Genomic DNA, 21,499 nt, shown 5'->3' with positions numbered 1-21,499 from the left:
CTCAAAAACAAACAAAAAAAAAAAAATAATAAAGACAGTACGCCTATGGGCAATACTAACTGTCATTATAATATTAGAAAGCAACTACATTAGTGTGGGAACTATGCTGGCATTAAATGTATTAGGACTGGACAAATTCATGAAGCCCTTTGGCCAGTAAACAACCTACAGTGGATGGGAGACAATGTGTAAAGTGAAACGAACAACAAAGAACAAGACTATGTTTTCCAATGACCTAATGACCAGACCTGCCTCAGAGAACAGAACCTTTCAGCACATTCTCACACTTTTGCCAGGTATAATTACCTCTCTCCCTAGCACCCACACCCTTCCATCAGTTTCTGCCCCTACAGCCCCAGCCTAAGTTTGACTTCTTATCATTACATCTGATTGCCAGTGCCTTAACCTGCCTGACCCTCTCCGTACCTACTGACCTGAGACTTCATCTAAACTTGATGCTTCAAGTCACACCCTATTTAAAGTGTGCTTTCCAGTACCTTATATAGTTGTTATTTGCAGATTACTTAATGTCTACCTTCCCTGGTAGCCTACTTAGTCTCATGAGGATAGAAACTATGGCTACATAATCTCTGGTCTCTTGTGCCACGTGGATCAATTAGCACACATTAGGCCCTGGATGAATGAACCTGACCTTGTATAGATGCTTTCTGATAGCAAGGATGTTTCCATCCTATGTGTTTCTTCAACCCTTGCCCAGACATCCCAGCTGCATGACCTACTGCTTCTTAATAATGCCTGTCTTGCCCGGTCCTTTCATGTACCTGGCGCTCCCAGCCCTCTGTCGTTTCCATAGCAAACAGAGTGCAGTATTTATGGCTAAGTTTACCTTGTTCTCATATTCCATTCACATCCTCAGAAAAACAAATCTTTGCTGACGGGTGTCTGTGTGTCAGAGCCCTTCTCGATACTCCTTAAACATATAGTGTAAGAGTGTAGGAGGAAGAGAGAAATACAGTGCTCAGTAGCGTCTGCTGTTCATTTGCAGCTGAAGGCCCTGGCACACCTATTCTCTCTCTCTCTATCTATCATAAATAAATGAATTTAAAAAATCTTTTAAAAATGACTATTATTTTCTGGTACTTAATTTGTATTTACTTTTCTCCTTTCAATGAAAATGAAGTTTAAAAATAATGCAGGTGATGTTCATGAAGAAATAAAATCAAGACGCCTATGCTGCCCACGATGAGGCTGAGACACGCAGGTAAGCAGCGTGTTTATGACCGGAGCCTGGCTCCACAGCTCACTCTGCCCTATTGCAAATGGACTCACCTGAAACAGTAACGAGCCTGTGTGGCTTGTCCTTGTCACTAAGCTGTGACTCCTACCATCACTTTACTCTCGCCAGAGCTCCGAATCTGCAGTTGAGCAGCCCAGAACCTTACCATTCGTAAGGACCTCACTCCCACGACATCCAGGAAGGACACGGCCCCACAGTCAAGCACCAGGCTGTGGATCGGCACTTTGGGAACATTCACTTTGACTGGGAGCTCAGAGTTCCAGTCCACTTGAATCTCAATTTCCTTGGTTGGGATATCGAGTTCTTCCGGATCCTCAATGTCTTCATCGGGCTCAAAAGCATCATTGGATGAGCCAACATCACTTATGATGCCATTCTAAACAAAGAAAACACTGCCAACTTAATTGCCAATGATTTGACGTGCCTTTCAACCATTCACCCCAAGCTACTTGAAAACAGAAATTGCAAGGGGATGAACTCGGGATAAGTATTACATCAACCCAAGCTTTGATGTTCTCTAGGAAAAAAAAAAAATGGAAAAAGGAGAGGCCAAGAAAATGTTGATTTCTGAAACACTGGGAAGTTTTTCTGTTTAGTTTAGTTTTGTTTTGTTTTTCAAGGTAGGGTCTCACTCTGGCCCAGGCTGACCTGGAATTCACTATGGAGTCTCAGGGTGGCCTCGAACTCACAGCGATCCTCCTACTTCTGCCTCCCCAGTGCTGGTATTAAAGGTATGTGCCACCATGCCCTGGCTTTTTTTTTTCCCCCAAGGGAGAATACTGCCAGGAAACATCAGTGAACAACACCTGCAAAAGTTTATCAGATTACTATTATTTAGGCTGGAGATATGGCTTAGTATTTAAGATACATGCCTGCAAAGCCTAAGGACCCAGGTTCTATTCTCCAGGTCCCATGTAAGCCAGATGCATATAGTGGTACATGCGTCTGGAATTTGTTTGCAACAACTGGAGGCCCTGGTGCACCTATTTTCTCTCTCTCTCTTCCCCTCTCTGTCTCTAATAAATAAATGAATAAAAAAATAAGTCTAAAAAATTACTATTATTTTCTGATACTGGATTTGTATCTACTTTGTTCCTTTCAATGAAAATAAAGTTTAAAAAATAATGCAGGGGCTGGAGAGATGGCTTAGCGGTTAAGCATTTGCCTATGAAGCCTAAGGACCCCGGTTCAAGGCTCAATTCCCCAGGACCCACATTAGCCAGATGCACAAGGGAGCACATGTGTCTGGGATTCGTTTGCAGTGGCTGGAAGCCCTGGCATGCCCATTCTCTCTCTCTATCTGCCTCTTTCTCCCTCTGTCACTTTCAAATAAATAAAAATAAACAAAAAATTAAAAAAGATAATGCAGATGCTGTTCATGAAGAAATAAAATCAACCCTACATTTCTAGGGAACTCTCTGAATTTATTCTGTCCTTGCCACTCTATAGCACATCCATGCTGCACAAACACACACACAGACACACACACATACACACACGCGCACGTGCGGGAGAGAGTAACCTGGATGCCAAAAGAGTTGGATTGACGTTTAAATAATTCATCTTCTCTCATCAGAGAAAGAAAAAGAACTTGGGGAGTGGGGGAGAGATGTTGCCTCACCTTTGTGGCTCTTAATTGTCCTTTTTTGATGAGTTTCTGTATCCTCCTCAGTGCTTTCAGCCTCTTATTATACACCCTCATGGCATCAAATCCAACCTTTGGAAATCAATGTTGTGTTACTTAAAAATTCTGGTTCCTAATGCTACATGCAAGTTATTATCAGAATGGTTCTTTCTTTCTTTCTTTCTTTCTTTCTTTCTTTCTTTCTTTCTTTCTTTCTTTCTTGCTCTCTTTCTCTCTTTTTGTCTTTCTTATTTTATTTATTTATTTATTTGCTGTTGTTTTTTTTCAAGGTAGGGTCTCACTCTAGCCCAGGCTGACCTGAAATTCACTATGTGGTCTCAGAGTGATCCTCATGCCTCTGCCTCCTGAGTGCCAGAATTAAAGGTGTGCGCCACCATGCCCCGCTCCAGAAAGGATATTTCTTAAAGATAACAATGTCCCAAGATCCCGGCCAGGAAACTACCAGGCGCTCAGCCCCCAGAGACTCAGGGAAGAATAGCATAGCTCCAAGACAGCAAAAGCAGCGGCAAAGTGGCAGACTAATCACCCCTTTAGCTTTCAGCCTCTTTTCCAAATTGACTTCATGTCACAGAGCCCCTTTGTTGCAGACACTGGGATTACGGTCATGTGCCAACACACCCGGTCATGATGTAGTTTTTAATGTCCCACAAAAAGGGAACCAAGTACAGAGGCTTAGTCCCAGCTGATGCCCAATGAGTGAATAAAATCTAGAGGTTAAAATCCAAACTTCTAGGGATAGCATACTTACTGTGGACTTGACACATTTTTTAAAACCATCAACATTGCCATAAAAAATGGGACTAGAAAATCTAAGAACCTTCACTCCTTCCGGTTCTTCAAGCTGGCATTAAAAAAAAAAAAAAAAAAACGGGGTTAATTAATTCCACGCTTCAAATATTCAACATATTTCTAGCTGTGCTGTGGAGTCTGGGTGACAGTTACGCAGGGGGCCCGGGCTTCAGCACTAATACTCCTGATACAGGGGTTTCATCCCGTTATGGGGGAGAGGTTATTCCGACTCCCAGAATTCCAAGTCACAAGTTAGAGCTCTCTGATTTCCACATAAAGAAGCTAAAGGGGCTGGAGAGATAGCTCAGCAGTTAAGGCACTTGCCTGCAAACCTTGATGATCCAGGTTCAATTCCCTAGTACCTGTGTAAAGCCAGATGCCCAAAAAGATGCATGAGCATCTGGACTTTGTTTGCAGTGCCTTGAAGTCCTGGCACACCCATTCTTTCTGTCTGTCTTCTCTCTATCTTTCTCTCTGCTTGAAAATAAATAATATAACTAATATAAACAAACAATAAAAGTAATAATAAATAATAAATAAATTTAAACAAAAAGAAATCAAGACTCAAAATGAGATATGATTGTCTCCAGTTCCATTCTTGGTTTTGCAAAATTCTTTGAATCAAAAAAAAAAAAAAAAGGCAGACTCAAAGGGCCAATGAGGGGGTGTTCAGGAACTTTGATCTATGGTACCTTTTGTTTATTTGTACCCTGACACATAGTGCTCACTCCAGAGTATAACCCACAGAAATCAGAGATCTTTTAGTCTGAAGGAATCATAGCCATTTTAGTCTAGCCCCTTCAGGTGAGAAAACTGAGGGACTTGGGAAAAATCTCACCAAGATCAGAGTTCAGCACCCCAGCTCCCAAACTCAGTAGCAGCTACTAGAATCCAGGTTCGGTGTGCAAATAGTTTTTAATATTAAAGTAAAAAAAGAACTGATTAATATCTAGTTAGAAATGAATGATAAAAGTCTTTTAGGGATGGCAGGCAATTTCACAGAAGCTAAGGATTACTTAGAAGAGAAATAAAATTTTGATTGAACATCTGAAAGTAATCTAATTGCCTATCATTTAAAGATATTTTTCTTTGAGAGTCAGAGAGTATGGGCACACTAGGTCCCCTGCCACTGCAAACCAACTCCCAATGTATGTGCCATTTTGTGCATCTGGTTTCTACGTGGGTACTGAGGCGTTTAACTCAGGTCATCATCAGCCTTTGCAAACAAGTGTCTTTAACCACTGAGCAACATCTCCAGCCCCCTGCATATTATTTTTAAATCCCTTATAATGATTTTTACATTAAAATGATACTATAGGTAAAATTTATGTAATTCACTTAAGAGCAAAAGGTATTTGATGGGGCTGGGGAGATGGTTCAGCAGTTAAAGGTATTTGATTCCAAAGCCTACTGACCTGGGTTCAATGCCTCAGCATCCACCTAAAGCCAGATACACACACACACAAAAAGTGACACAACCATCTGAGATTCATTTGCGGTGGCAAGAGACCCTGGTGCATGCATGTGCATGCACACACACACACACACACACACACACACACACAATATTTTTTAGACACTCCTAGTAGGTTACTGGAATTTCCCAACAGAAGTCTCCTTGGCTTGTACTTCATAGGCTAAAAGAAACACATGTGAGCCCTTCAATCCCACTAGCAAACCCTCTTCCAAGGGTCACACAAAGGCACTTACGTTTTTATAGTTTGTCAGACTTTTGTAGATGTCTGTTCTAGGGATACTTCCGAGGCCATTCCATGAAGGACTAAAAGAAGAAAAACTTACACTGGAATTTTTTTTTTTTTGCAACAGTCGTATTTTTGACTAAAAAGTTTAAAAGAAATAACAGCTATGAAAGAGCACATCATTCTGGTGTTTTGGACTCTGTCTTTACTGCAGATGACATTTCCCTGTATCTAACTCTGAAATGAACAGCTGGTGTTTGCGTGGAAGTGGAGAAAGAGAAACTAACTGTGACTCTCTTCTGATGGCTGAGAGAAATAATGAGCCCCATGCATTCATGTGCATAGCAAGTTACAGGAGAAGCAGAGCTTCCTCGCATGTCAGACCCTCTTGAAGCCCACCAGGATCCCAGATGGTCAGCAGCACCATTTTTATTGTAAGTAAAGTGAGTTGCAGAGACGTTAGAGAAGGCCACGAAGAAAAGGATGGGTCTTTAGTGCCTGGCACTTATTGGTGACTTATGGCAACTTCCTGATGAAATATGGCAAGTCTGGGAGCGATGAGATTAGCCTCTTTTTATAGAAATAGCAGCCTGGGTGGATGAGAAAGAAGTCTTGCCTGTCAACTAACTGCTGATTTCCTGTTCCGGATGCAATCAGATAAAGCCCATGTTTCTTCAACTGTGACTGGAGATATATGCTAAATGCAGCTCTAGAAGAAAGATTATCTGGGGTCCTTTCAGTATTGTGCTGTGGATTAACATCATAATTACTGGAAATTTAATACCGTGGAGGATACTGCTTTTCGTTGGCCAAAAGCCTGGTTAACCAAACCAGCAGCTAAAACATACCAACAACTTCTCCCTTGGCTTGCACTGTTGTACTGATTTTTAATGCTAAGTTCTTAGGTTAGTTATTCATGGCAGAGCTCTTCCCCCTCAACCAAACTCACTTAAGAAAACAGAAGACCCGGGTACATTAAGCACAAGGCACTGCATCATCTAGAGACAGTTTCTGTGTCATTTTCTAGCAATGAACTAGGTACTTTGGGAGTTCATGAACTCTGTCTGGGCTGGGAACCTGTGGTTTTCAAGCAGGCAGCCACAGGCCTTTTGGGTAGGTAGTACCAAGCTGGGGGCCGGGCTGGGAAGAGAGAGAGAGAGAGAGAGAGAGAGAGAGAGAGAGAGAGAGGACACGAAGGAGAGCTGGCTGAAGAACCAGAGAGGCAAGCCTATGCTAAGCCAAAGATCTGAGTGGTGGTGACTTTCCAGGTTTCTCCTCCTTCACTGCTCCAGCACAGGCAGGGAAGAGGCTGGAAATCTGGAAAGACAGCAGAAGGACCGAGTAGGGAGAGAGGCTGTGTTCTCCTTTAGGTCCAGGAGGGCATATAACCAGAAACTCTCAGGAGTCCAAACAAAACCACCAACATATAATCTGCCTTCCGCTTCCCTCACTTGTCCTCACAAGCTGTTTTCCATGATATGAATCATGGCTTTGTTGCTCTCACTGAGCATATGAACTAATTATATTTGCTTCACATAATCGTGTGGGTTATTGAGTATGTGCCTTATTTGACAAATCTGAGTGAGTTCTAGCTATAATCAACTGGTTTAAAGTTTTCCATTGTGTAACTCTCAGGTTACTAGCTTCAAGAGAGTGAGATGAACAAAAATATGTTCGGCGGTTGTCTTGGCATATGCATTGGGCCTGGTGCCTCGTATATCATGTACTTTTTAGTTTTACCAGGACTAAAGGAGAAAACATCACTGGAGCATATGACTAGGTGTACAGGTTTGGGGTTGGGCTGTATCTGGTTTCAAATCTGACTTTATATTTTTATTATTTTATTTATTTGACAGAGAGTGAGGCAGAGAGAAAGAGAATGGGCACGCCAATACCTCCAGCCACTGCAAAAAAAAAAAAAAAAAAAAGAAAGAAAAATCTTGTGCATCTGGCTTACAGGGACCCTGGGGAATCAAACCTGGGTCCTTTGGCTTTGCAGGCAAGCACCTTAACCTCTAAGCCATCTCACCAACCCTGGATTCAAGTCTTGACTCTGCCAATTAGTAACCTTAAGCTTAACCTTTTGGATCTTAAATTTCCTAACCTGTAGAATGAAACTAATCCATTTACTCATAGGATTGTTTGGAAGACTAAATATGATAACATTTGTAAAGTATTGTGTGCTTAATTTAATACATTCACTATATAGTAACCATTATGACAGAAAGTGGTTTAGTCTATTTATCAAACAGTCTAAACAAAGTCGGGATATGTTGTCTTATCCATGGGAAATCCAGGTTTTGAGTACTTACAACTGAACTCTCAGGACCACAGTCAATAGTCCAAATAAAAGGCCGGCCAGTAAACCCAGATCCAGTCCCAGGATGATGGACATTACACATGTAAACACCCAGATAATCTAAGGGGAAAATAGAGACAAAAGGAATTTGTTATTTCATTAGATACTAACCAGGTGATAACTACCTATAAGGTCACTCATCTGCTAACAAAGTATAGCTTCTTAGAAGCAATCTGCAGGAGGTTGTGGCTCAGCAGCAGAGCCCTGGCCTGGAGTGTGCAAGACTCTGAATTCTGTCCCTAACATGTAAACAAGCAAGTAAACAAAAAATAAAAATAAAAATAATTGGACTTCATTCATTTTATATTTTATATTGGAAATGAGCCTTTGAATTAAGATCAATTGTCCCACTTTATGTATTTCAAACTTTATTTTATTTATTTATTTATTTATTTAAAACAGAGATAAAAAGCCAGATAGAAAGAGTATGAACATACCAGGACCTCCTGTCACTGTAAACAAACTCCTGTCACTGTAAACAAACTCCTGTCACTGTAAACAAACTCCAGACATATGCACCATCTTGTGCATCTGGTTTTACATGGATAGTGAGAACTCGAACCCTGGCCATCAGTATTTGCAAACAAGCACCTTTGCCTATGGATCCATCTCTCCAGCTCCTTTCTTTCTTTCTTTCTTTTTAATTTCCAACTTTTTGAGAAGTAAATATATTCACCTATTCAAAAAGAAATTACAATTTATGGGATGGAGAGATGGCTTAGTGGTTAAGGCACTTGCCTGTGAAGCCTAAGGACCCAGGTTTGATTCCCCCAGTGCCCATATAAGCCAGATGCACAAAGAAGTACATGCATCTGGAGTTATTCTGCAGTGACTAGAGGCCCTGGTGTGCCCATTTTCTCTCTCTCTCTCTCTCTCTCTCAACTAAATATAAAAATAAAATAAAAAATAAAATACAATTAATATTTAAAAGTATAAAATAAAAATCTTGCTCAAGACACCATCCCCTTCCCACCTGTTCCCAGCCTCCCTCTCTCCTTGTGTCTTTTCACTTCTGGGTGTGACTGTGTTTGTGCATATGCATGTACAAAGCACATACACTTTTCTCCAGCATTTCAATTCTGATGTCTTTTTCTCCTAGTAATTTGTCTTGAAGTTCTTTACAAATCAGTATATAGGAAGTTGGTTTTTTTTTTCATTCCTTTTGTTTGTCCTGGTTTAAATTAGTGTAGAACTTTTAAAATAGTTAGCATCTGATTTTAACAATTCTTCAGAATAGTTGTGAAGGCTACCTTCTGTCACAGAAGTAGCATGGTTTTGTATTTTTCTTGTCTTTTTTTTGTGCATGGTCTTTATGAGGGGTGGTGGTATGTTTTAAACTAGGTTTTAAAGGAAATGTGTTTGTTTGGTTACTTTAAGAGGCTATCTGTGTATGAATTTCTTTCCTGCTCAAAATGAATCTTTCCAGAGACACTGGGTTCTCACATAAACGACATCAAGCCTTGGCTTATGCATACCATTCTAATTTCTGCTCTGGGGTTCCCAAAGTGCAAGCCAGACTTAGGAAACAAGAGAACGTAGTGATGTGGCAAGAAACATATAAGAACTGATTCTTGTTTCACAGAAAAATGGATGGTGAGGGACTTACAGCATCTGTTTTATTCTGTTTCCATAGACGAGGAACATCACACACCTGCATAAACATCCCTTTCAGGTTGGCAATTACAACCGCTGCCAAGACTGACTGCCAAGAGAGACAGGGAAGGCCGTATTATTCAGGGCACTGGTTTCCATGTGATGATTTATAAATCTCCAGTTATTTGTATGATAAGAGTGATGAAGGGAAATTACGGAGCCGGTACACAGAGAAGTGAGGCCTTACCTTCTGCAAGGGTTCCAGAAGCTTCCCCAAGGCCACAATGGCGATCATTACAATCCCAGCTGAGATGATGCCAGCAACCTGAAAGACACAGCTTCGATGAAGAGGGTTCATCCTGTCCCCGCGTCTTCCAGCTCTCCACAAGTGTGTGACAGAGCCTGCTCACCGACGTACTTGCTGCTTCCTGGCCTCTCCCTTTCTGCTGACCACACAAAACTGAACAGGAATGGAAAGTGCGCGTACAGAGACAAGTACACATGCACTATTGCTGAGAGATCAAAGAAAATGTGGAAACTGGGCTTGCTAAAGTAAAGCTCATGCGACGTGGATTTTCACTTGGATGTGCGCTAAGCATAGTTTTGGTGTCAGTTTAGGAAGTCAGCCTTCTAGATGAACTGCCGCACCATGGGACATAGACCACCTCCTTCCCCCACAACACATGACTGTCATGTTCGTTGCATGTATCTGAGTCTTGTGAAGTGTTCAAGCAGCAGCCATGATGGGGACTCCAGCTACATGTTGAACTTGGAGCTCACGGCGCCCATGAAGGACCTGAGAGAATAAACTTAGCCTTCCTACGTCAAGTTCTTGGTGCTACACTCATATACTGATAGATGTGACCTGCTTCCCCGACAGCTGCATAGACCCAGGCTCTGAACCTGAGCCTCAGTGATGGGGCAACAGGGAGGGAAGAGAAGCTCAGAAACTTTACCTTCGCTGGTAATGAGCTCTGCTAAGTTCCGTACATGGTTAGGAAAGGCTGAGGGGGAGGGCCTATTCCCTGGTTTGATCAGGTGATCAGTGATTTCTCTGTTGAGACAGCTTGGGGCCTGGCCGAAGTGAAGGCTAGGAACCCTGAAACGAAGGAGAAAAAGGAGACAGGCAAGGAGAAGCAAGGCAGTGAGAGAGGAAGGTTGGGCGAGAGCGTGCTGAGCCCAGCACTGCCTAGCGCAAGAAGGTCTAATCTAAAGGAAGCAGACACAGCAAGTGTGGGAAGAAAATTTGAAAACTTACAGCAGAAAGACACCTGTGCCAACTGGCAGGTTGGTCATTTATGCTCAGATTGTGGTTGGGTCAGCCCGAGGCAGCGTTATGATCACGAGATACTAAAAAGCTCACTTGGTACCTCTAGCTTCCCTTCTGTTCTCTTCTGTACCCCGTCCCCAGAACGTCAGCACTGTCCCCTGCCCTGTTTAAACAGGAAAGCAAGAAGCTCCTTTCCTCCCTCACCTTCTCCATCCCCTCCTTTTTCTTTCCTTCCTTTGACTTAACCAATATTTTTTTTCTTTTTCTTAAAAAAATTTATTAAAATTTATATAATCCCCTCCTACCTCCCCATACCTCCTTCACTGAACTCCCTCTTTTTCCAACTATGCCCTCTTCTGTTTTCTTTCTTTCTTCTTTTTTTAATTAATTAGTTTTGTATTCAACGAATACAGTCAGTTTGGTACCATTATTAGGCTCATCCGTGACCTACCCCCTCCCCATGGCCCCTCCTTGTTGAGGTAAATGGGTCGTGCATTGTGGAGTTAACCCACAGTTATGGGTAGGATAAATGTCTCTGCATATCATGACCCAACACGTGGCTCTGACATTCTTTCCGCCCCCTCTTCTGCAAAATTTCCCTGAGCCATGTTGGGTTCATTTTTGGTCTGCTTCAGTGATGAGGTGTTGGGGGCCTCTAGGACTCTGTTAACCAATATTTTTTAAAATTTTCTTTTCTGCTTTATTTATTTATTCATGAGTGACAGACAGAGAGAGAAAGAGGCAGAGAGAGAGAGAGAGAATGGGCGTGCCAGGGCTTCCAGCCACTGCAAACGAACTCCAGACATATGCACCCCCTTGTGCATCTGGCTAATGTGGGTCCTGGGGAATCAAGCCTCGAACCTGGGTCCTTAGGCTTCATAGGCAAGGGCTTAACCACTAAGCCATCTCTCCAGCCCATTAACCAATACTTTTAAAGCCATTTTCTCCTTACTGTGGATCAAGGGCTTTTTGAATTGGTGAGATGTGGAGATTTGAAGACAGGGACCATAACTCACTACCCAGTTGAGGACAGGACAGTGACTACCCATTTGCCAAGGATATGTGATAAGTCCCCAACTATGGGATCAAAGCTAATTTTGGTCACTATCTTTAAGTATGTGAGGCGTCAATCACTTGTACTTACTGTATAGGGCTGATTTATGGGAAACTATAGATTTTATGTTTTGAGAAGATTCCCTCCCCAGCAAATCAACTACTGTTAAGTGAAAGCTCTGGGATAGTTTGTAGAAAGCACTACTGTTCTGAGAAGTCCGATTGGGGGTGAGGGAAAGAAGACAGGGGGTTATTGAGCTTTCCTACAGACCTGTGTGGAAAACCAGCTAATGTCCACCAACTCTAGTTCTTCTGTTTGTAACCTCAATTCCTTTGCATCCCTTTCTTAATAAAACCCTCGAATATTGTGTGTTTTATAGCAATTTGAATATGTCCAATGCTTCTGATGTTCCATGCACAATGCATGTAACAGAGATGCTATTCTTACCTCAAGGAGTAGAGAACAGCATTTAGCTTGGTTTTTCAAGGTGGGGTCTCGCTCTATTCCAGGCTGACTTAATTCACTGTGTACTCTCAGGGTGGCCTTGAATTCGTGATGATCCTCCTACCTCTGCCTCTGGAGTGCTGGGATTAAAGGCGTGCGCCACCACGCCCAGCTTACATTTTCTTACTTAATCCTCACAACATACTTATGAGGTGGATGTAAGCAGTCTTTCCATATCATCCATGCTGACATTGAGGCTCAACATGAAACACGAGAGACCGCTCAAGAGAGGACCTGCCAGTTTGCTTGATTCCACGTCCCTGGATTCCAGTCCGGGCTCCTCGACTTTTAACCCCAGAACTCAGTATGCATTTCAGTAATTAAATATCAAGCCATTTCTGTGCTTGTTTCCTTCTTCAGTACTGAGCTCCTGGCATCCTTCATCCCTAAATATAATACACGCCAGTGTGTGGCAGAGGATATTAGTTTACCACACACCATTATCCCTGAGTCCTTTGCCAGGGAGGTCACTTTACATGAGCATTCTTACTGAGGCAGTCGGCCCATGCCTCACTTGAGCCTGGAGATAACAGCAGGAGGACAGCCGTGAATGGCATCCGCTCAGTGCCATGTGCCTTGAAGACCTTGTCAATGCCCGTCTCCAATGCAAGCCACAGGCGCTCTGGCCGCTGACAGCCTTGGCACGAAGCGGGCACAGCTTGGTATGGGAGGGCTAATCACTTCCCCTGGGCAAAAATCTCTGTTCTCTTCAGAACTAGAAATATTTGCCAAAAAATATATATATTTTTTAAGAGAACTAAAATTAAGTTCTTATTTGAAAAGAGCTAAGAACTCATAAGAGGTCATTTTTACAGGACAGGAACACTTACTGTAGGGACATCCTAAGCACCATGAGGACATTTACAGATCTCCCTGGACAGGGCACTGCTAGAGTCGTTTGTTTTTTCAATTCTCCTTCATCCCTGGTGTGTTTCTGCCTCAATAAAACCCTTAAAGACTGTGGGCTTTGTACTAGTTTGGGTTTGGCCTTCTTTATGGTCTTGTTACATGGTTTTTGTTCTTTCTTATTCCTAAATAATACTGCTTTCTCTGTCAGGAGGCTAAAACCTACCTGGGTCTAATAGAAATCCAATTCCTGGAGTCTGTCCTTAGCCAAAGGCCACTGGTTTGGGGCTACATCTGGTTGGAAAGGGGATTGAGCAGCTCCTGGGCTGCAAGAGGGATTATTCAGAGATTAACTGGGATTCTGGTTGTATGGTTACCTTGTGGAAGCAACAACCAAAAGCGACACTTAAAGGACAAGGTTAAGTCCACATTCAGAACATCAGAAACCAAAAGAAATGCCAAACTGCAAATCATCATTCTGTGAGACCAAATGTCTCTAGAGGAAGATCTCGATCTTTTTTGTAGAGGACATGTGAATAGAAAGTATAACACACAAAGCTGTGAAGCGTGTGGGGTGGGGGAGGGGAGGTACATAGGGACTGAACGCAGGGCCTCACACATGCTAGGTAACTACACTGTCATTAAGCTATATCCTCAGCCCTTTTGAGAGAAGGTCTTGCTAAGAAGTTCCCTAGGCTGGCTGCAAACATATTTGGTAGCTCAGGCAGGTTTTGAACTTATGTTCCTGTGGTTTCGACCTTCTGACTTGTTGGGATTACATGCCTGAGCCACAAAGCCGGTTTCTGGGAAGTATTTCTACCAGGTCCCTCTCTTTCCCCAGGTCACAAACTGATGCCATCAGCCTTCATTACCGATGACTTATCAGTTGTGACTCTCCCTGGAAAGGCAGCTCGGCACTGACACCAAGGATTTGGGAAACACTGCTTCATAAAACCCTAAGTGTCGCTTTCTGAGATGCTTGTGGTTAGGGGGTGAGGCAAAGAGACCCCTAGGTCCAAGTTGGATTGGAAGAGGATGAGCAAGTCCCTCTCTCCACAAAGGTTAGCTGTCCAGCTCCGTTCTTGTACAAGCCTCTCTCCGGGCCACCATCACCTGTGTGTTTCCCGTTATCAGCGTCGCGTACCTGTGTCTTTCCGCCAGTGCTCTCCTGGACGGCTGTTCGAGAGAGCGCCGTGGTGGCCACGAAGCAAGAGAAGAATCCCGAGAAGATGTTGCTGATCCCAAAGGCAATGAATTCCTAAGGGAGAGACTGGATGACAGCGGTGCTGCAGACAGAAGCTCTGCCACACCCCCATCAAGTGCTCAAGGGAAGTACACTAGGGGAAGCTTCCAAACCTACACTCTCTGATAGTCCAATTGCTTTGTTACCATTGAAGGTATACGGGGATCGTGTAGGACATGAGGCATCTGGACTTCTTAGAACCTATAAGAGTCCTCACTGATATCAACCCATGAGACATGGCAACTTAAGCTCCTTTGCTAAAAGGCTTTTTCACTGCCTGGTAAGTGGTGCATATGCAACTCTCACAGCAAATGTTTTTCTGTGTGTGAATATTTACTATGAAGTATACTGTAGAAAACTGAGCTACAACATGGGCAGACATGTATGTAGTGTAAAATCAGCTCCCTTTGTTCATGTATCAAAATTCTCAATAAGGGCTGGAGAGATGGCTTAGCAGTTAAGCGCTTGCCTAAGAAGCCAAAGGACCCTGGTTTGAGGCTCAATTCCCCAGGACCCACGTTAGCCAGATGCACAAGGGGGCGCATGCATCTGGAGTTCGTTTGCAGTGGCTGGAGGCCCTGGCGCGCCCATTCTCTCTCTCTGTCTCTCTCTGCCTCTTTCTCTCTCTGTCTGTCACTCTCAAATAAATAAAAATATTTTAAAAAAAATTCTCAATGAAAAGTTACAATAGAAGCCGGGCGTGGTGGCGCACGCCTTTAATCCCAGCACTCGGGAGGCAGAGGTAGGAGGATCGCTGTGAATTCGAGGCCACCCTGAGTCAGCCTGAGCTAGAGTGAGACCCTACCTTGAAAAAAAAAGTTAAAATAAATCAGCTCCTTTGGCAAGGTATCATATGCCTACAAAAACTGTCCTATATGTGTCAATTGCACAATGAACCACATTACTATAAAATGGTCACCACTATCAACACTGTTTTTTTGCACTGTTTTGTTCTCTTACAGCTACCATTAAAATAAATTTCTAGGGCTGGAGAGATGGGTTAGCATTAAGGTCCTTGCCTGTGAAGCCAAAGGACCCAGGTTTGATTTCCCAGGACCCATGTAAGCCAGATGCACAGGGGGCACCTGCATCTGGAGTTCGTTTGCAGTGGCTACAGGCCCTGGTGTGCCCATTCTCTCCCTGTCTCTCTTCTCTCTCTTTCTCTCACTCTATGCTTACAAATAAATAAATAAAAATAAAAAAATATTTAAATTTTTTTCTAGGAGTTACTTGGTTATGGGAAGAGCTCTGTTTTTCTTTATTTTATTTTTTATTTTCTTGGTTTTTTGAGGCGGGGTTTTGCTCTAGGCCAGGTGACCTGAACTTACCATGTAGTCTCAGATTGACTTCAAACTCACAGAAACCTCCCTACCTCTGCCTTCCAAATGCTAGGATTAAAGGTGTGTGTCACCATGCCTGGCATAGGAAGAGCTCTTATTCTGACCTAATATGTTAACTTTAAATGTTGATAATAACATGACTGAATCAGCTCTTTTACAATTTAGGGTTACCTCAACTTTTTACTTTTCTAGTTTTTCTTTCTTTTATAAAAAAATATATTTTTTATTTGTTTATTTGAGAGAGGAAGATGGAGAGGGAGAGAAAGAGAGAGAGAGAGAGAAAGAGAGAGAGAGAGACAGAATGGGCACACCAAGGCCTTCAGCCACTGCAAATGAACTCCATATGCATGTGCCCCTTGTGCATCTGGCTTACATGGGTCCTGGAGACTCGAACCGGGATCCTTTGCCTTTGCAGGCAAATGCCTTAACCACTAAGCCACTTCCCCAGCCCCTAACTTATTTCTTAAAAGGCAGAGTGACATGGTATGCATATTTCAGAACAATTACCAATTAGTAAACATAAGAAGGAAGCAAACGAACCCTTTCTTCAGCTGACATCAAAACTTTTCCCATCTGTGTCTTCAAAAGCCAGTTCAGCAAAAGAGTAGCCATACCTGGTTTCCATCGATGGCATAACCATGCTTGGTGGCGTACACCTTTCCTACAGACACCGCAATAGCATAAGCCACCACAGCAATGGAGAACGATGCGGCCAGCATTTGAGAAAACATGTCCACAGACGGAAGTACAGGAGGCAAAAACCTAGTGAGTAAAAAAATGCTGTGAAGACTTGACACTCACTCTCTTACCTACCTCACCCAATGTTCTATCCAGTCACAGGTTGACCATGAAAGGCTGTGATCCAAGAGAACAAAAAGTATATAAATGGTAGCATCTGCTTTTCTATGTTTTAATCAGGAGTCAATGTTTTCTCATTGACTGATTTTGTCATTCCCATCTGAAAGTTTTTTCTATGCCACTGACATGAATAAGCCTGTTGTTACTGATTCTTTGCTACCATACAAATCCATTCATGTCACTTCACATATAGTATTTCTCATAAGTCCATTGCACCTTAAAAGTATGATGTTGTAAGATCTGGTTTGTATGAACAGATGTCAGTTTTGCTAAAGATACAGAAAGTATACAATACTGAAAGAGCTCAGCAGAAAATTCTTTAAGGGTCATGGTATTTTAAAGTTTCCTTGGGCTGGAGAGATGGCTTAGTAGTTAAGGCACTTACCTGCAAAGTCAAATGACCCAGGTCCAACTCCCCAGGGCCCACATAAGCCAGATGCATAAGGGAGCACATGCATCTGGAGTTCGTTTGCAATGGCTGGAGGCCCTGACTCACCCATTCTCTCTCTCTCTCTCTCTCTCTCTCTCTCTCTCTCTCTCTCTCTCTCTCTCTGCCTATTTCTGTATCTCTCTTTTGAAATAAATAAATAAAAATAAAATCTTTAAAAGTTTTCTTGATTTCAAAAAAGACAAAAATAAGGGGCTGGAGAGATTGCTCAGTGGTTAAGGTGCTGGCCAACAAGGTCTAATGACCTGGGATTGATTCTCCAGTACCCATGTAAAGCCAGATGCACAAAGTGGTCCATGCTCTTGGAGTTCGTTTGTGGTGGGTGGAGGCTCTGGTGTGCCCATTCTCTCTGTCTGTCTCTCTTCTATCTCTCTCTCTCTCTCTCTCTCTCTCTCTCTCTCTCTCTCTCTCTTTGCTTGAAAATAAATAAATATTTTTATAAGACAAAAAAACTAAATTAACGTAATTATCACAGCACTCTGTAGTCACCAAGTTATTCCAGTGATTTCTTTTTTCCAAAAGACTACTGTTTGGCAAAACCAGAGGTGCCCCAGCCGTTAAAATAATAATAAAATAAAAAACTACCCTACCAGCATCATTTATATCTGAATAAAATAGAAACAATGCTGTTATAGTAAAACCACAGACAAATGTAGACTGAGTGAGCATCCTCGGATACTATTGACTATATCTCTCTCATTTTGTTAATGTGAGAACTCTGACCCAACAAAGTCAAGTGATTTGCTTTGAGGCCCCTTGGTCTACGGTGGAAGTTAGGTGATGATCTGGGATAACAAGATCTGTCGGAATCTCTGCCCCTGCTGAGCTTTCTCTGCCCAATAGGAAGACTCCTCCCTTGCACCATCATACCCCATGAGTAGGCTCCAGAATGGATGCCAGCTGTAGGTAGTCAGGATGTTGGAAACCCTGACCAATACTTGAGTGACTCAGTAGCATATCACCTGCTAGTCTAGATAGAACCTTAGACCTCACTAAACACCAGGCTTCTAGGCTGGTGAAGTGGCTCGGCGGTTAAAGGTGCTTGCTTGAAAAATGGGTCAACCTGGGTTTCAATTCCCCAGCACCCATGTAAAGCCAGACACACAAAATGGCACATGGAGCTGGAGTTTGTTTGCAGTGGAAAGAGGCCCATTACCTCTCCAGTTTGTTTCCGTCCCCCTCTCTAATTGCAAATAAATAAATACCAGGCTTCCAAGAGCCAGTCCACTGCACTTTAGGTAACAGACTTCATAACTTCCCAGTCCTCAAAAGTGTTTGGTTTTTTAAAAATATTTTATTTATTAATTTATTTCCAAGGAGAGAGAGAGAATGAATATGGGTGTTCCAGGGCTTCTAGCCACTGCAAGTGAACTCCAGATGTATGTGCCACCTTGTCCATCTGGCTTGACGTGGGTACTAGGGTATTGAACCTGGATCCTTAGGCTTTGCAGGCAAGGGCCTTAACTGGTGAGCCATTTCTCCATCCCCAAAGTGTTCAGGTTTTTTTGTTTGTTTGTTTGTTTTGTTTTCGAGGTAGGGTCTCACTCTAGCCCAGACTGACCTGGAATTCTCTATGTAGCCTCAGGGTGGCCTCAAACTCATGGTGATCCTCCTACCTCTGCCTCCCAAGTACTGGGATTAAAGGTGTGTGCCACCGCACCTGGCTAAGTGTTTAGTTTTGATAATAGCCTAATGCTCATTGCCTACCTGGCTGCCAAGTTCTCCAAATGTCACCTGGTCCTTGATTACCCAGGGTCATTAGGAGTAAAGTGTGAAATCCAGCAGCTTCACTCACTTTGACTTTGGGCATGTTAGTCAAACCTACTGAATCTGTTTTGGCTGTCAAGTGAGGACCGTGTACTCTTCTCAGACAGACTGGAGTGGGGGCTCAGCCTTCGCTGGGAGACCCTAAATCAGCCACGTTCCTGTCCCCATTTGTATTGTCTTGCTGCACTTAATGGTGTATTTACCCCAAGTCAGTTGAGGCCCTGGCTGGAAATCTCCTATCCAGCGTGAAAATATGGAAATCTCCCATACTAACCAGATCTGATCCTGCTTGGCTTCTGAGATCAGATGAGATGGTTTACATTCAGGCTGATATGGCTATAGACTGGCTGGAAATCTTCTAATAACTGGGGTAAACCTATCTTCTATCACCTGGAATAACTCTTCCCAGATTACATGTTCATTCTTTGGTCTCAGACAACCCAGTCTAGCCTGATGATGAGATAACCCTACCAGAGGCCTGGAGGGGTGGGACTAGATGAACACACAGCTTATCTGAAAACACAAGGGTGGGGAGGGCAAGGCCCCCCGAAAGGCCAAGCAACCCTTGGAGGAGGGTCACGTATGGTAAACATCATACCATCTGACTGAATGTGACTAGCTGGAAAACGTGCCACCATTCCAGAGAAAGTGGGAAAGGGGTCCCCAGAGAGAAGCCAGGCAGAACAAACTCTGATTTTCTTGCGTTTCCCTCCCCAGTTCCCACCATCATGCTCTTTCCCCGGGTCACACTTGCACGTATACCGCAGCACACATCACTTACAAACATGATCATGAACAGGTGAGGACTGGCTCTCTTAGTGGATACTAGTGAAGAAAAGGCCTTGCCTTGGTGAGGGGCGGGGTGGGGCTTGGGGGGGAGGCTGGTTTTGAACGAATCCCTGTGGGACACTCAAGCCACCGACTAGACATAGAAGCGATGTGTGTTTTTACTAGGAAGGAAGTCGAGAGGACAGAGTTGTCGTTTTGGATTGTGCAATGGGATGCTGTTTAGAGGAGACTGAGTTACTCTAACATATCATCTTGACCCCCAGCAGGACGAAAGGAACTGCCAGCTGCAATCTGACTGGAGGAATGAAGCAGGAGGGAGGTCAAAAGATGGGAAATCCCCATCTCCTTTTTTTCATTTTCCTTTCCTGGTATTGCTCGGAGGCCCTCAAACACTCTCCCTTCCTGACCAGTATCCCATCTCTCCACGCCACTTGCCCTTTCTTTCTCAGGCATGTTGAGATCATGAGAATTGTTTCTGGGCCACGCCAAGTGATATTAGATAACACATTGCATTTTTTTTTTTTCATGAATGTCTTACAGCTTTGGAATTCACTACTAATAGGTTGATCTTATACAGAGTTCATCAAATTTGTCTGATCAGAAGAATTACATAGGACACTTAAAAACAATAATTCCCATACCCCTCCTCTGGGAAGCCTAACTCAGTGGGTCTAGAGGTAGGAACCAGGAATCTGTTAAAACAGGTTTCCTCTAGTTATTTTTGTATGTTTGTTTGTTTTTGAGGTAAGGTCTCACTCTAGCCCAGGCTGACCTGGAATTCAGTGTAGTTTCAGAGTGGCCTCGAACGCAAAGCAATCTTCCTACCTCTGCTGGGGTCAAAGGCATGCAACACTGTGCCCAGACTGGTTTCCCCTAATTCTTACAAAAAGGTACATGGGTAATATGAAACTTAAGTCTTATGTTGCCAGTTGGTTCCCTCCTCCTCCCCCAAGGCAGGGTGTCCCTCTAGCCCTGAACTGAAACTTACTCTGTAGCTCCAGGATAGGCTCAAACCCACAGTGACCCTCCTACTTGAACCTCCTGAGTGCTGGGACCAAAGGCGTGCACCACCACAACCAGGTAAGTCCCCAGTTGATGTTCTTAAAGTATATATATATATATATATATATATATATATATACACACACACATATATATATATATATACATATATATATATAAATGTTTTTGTTAATTTTTATTTTTTTATTTAGTTGAGAGTGACAGAGGGAGAGAATGGGCACGCCAGGTCCTCCAGCCACTGCAAACGAACTCCAGATGCGTGCGCCCCCTTGTGCATCTGGCTAACATGGGTCCTGGGGAATCAAGCCTCGAACCGGGGTCCTTAGGCTTCACAGGCAAGTGTTTAACCGTTAAGCCATCTCTCCAGCCCAAGGGAAAACAAAGATAAATCTAGGCCCCCTTGCTAGTCTAGTTGTAAACATAAGTTAATGTTAACAGAATGTTAACGTGTAGGTAGTAAACGTGCAGGGTTCTTGTTAGCCGCCTGTGATAAATGATAGTACAAGGCACTTTGTCTACACTGCAGTTTACGAGAGCTCCCAGTGGCATTTCGCAAGCTTCAGTTTAGGCTTCAGCTATGTAATTACCCTTGTCTATTGGGAGAACTTCCCCACGGCCACCCAGCTAGACGGTGACACAGATGGATGGTCTTTTACTTATCTAACTTACCAAACTACTAAACATAGCTGAGACTGTATTTGAAAATAATCTGACTTATTTATAGGTACAAAAGATATGATCTAAGACTAATTAAATGGAAGAGAATTTAGGTTGGACCTCTCCGATTCCTTATACAGACTATTCAAGCTGCAAACAAATGTTACTAATCATGACTGTATGTATATGTGTGTGTGTCTGTGATATTGTAATAATACATATGAGTTTAAATAGAGTCTGATGTTCAGTGTGCATGTCGTGCCACATTTTAAGCAAAAGAACAATGCATGGGAGCTGTTTTTAATTAAATGATCTGAATTTTTCCAACATATGTACTGCTGGTCTTATGCTTTACA

The 21,499-nt window shown here is 43.0% G+C and overlaps 1 protein-coding gene across 1 annotated transcript in view; it reads right to left on the bottom strand.

The window, feature by feature from the left end:
* Slc26a4 (solute carrier family 26 member 4) overlaps positions 1-21,499 on the bottom strand; it is a 54,672-nt gene that overhangs the window by 11,493 nt on the left and 21,680 nt on the right. Inside the window, exons 8-16 of the mRNA XM_004652872.2 lie at positions 16,216-16,363; positions 14,163-14,276; positions 9,592-9,669; positions 9,358-9,453; positions 7,705-7,811; positions 5,403-5,472; positions 3,652-3,744; positions 2,880-2,975; positions 1,404-1,634 (exon numbers count right to left, since the gene is read on the bottom strand). Coding sequence (XP_004652929.2) covers positions 1,404-1,634; positions 2,880-2,975; positions 3,652-3,744; positions 5,403-5,472; positions 7,705-7,811; positions 9,358-9,453; positions 9,592-9,669; positions 14,163-14,276; positions 16,216-16,363 — 1,033 coding nt within the window. The remainder of the gene's footprint in view (positions 1-1,403; positions 1,635-2,879; positions 2,976-3,651; positions 3,745-5,402; positions 5,473-7,704; positions 7,812-9,357; positions 9,454-9,591; positions 9,670-14,162; positions 14,277-16,215; positions 16,364-21,499) is intronic.

Source organism: Jaculus jaculus, chromosome 16 (assembly GCF_020740685.1).
Source record: "Jaculus jaculus isolate mJacJac1 chromosome 16, mJacJac1.mat.Y.cur, whole genome shotgun sequence".
Taxonomy (NCBI): Eukaryota; Metazoa; Chordata; class Mammalia; order Rodentia; family Dipodidae; genus Jaculus; species Jaculus jaculus.
This window is presented reverse-complemented; position numbering and strand designations above follow the sequence as displayed.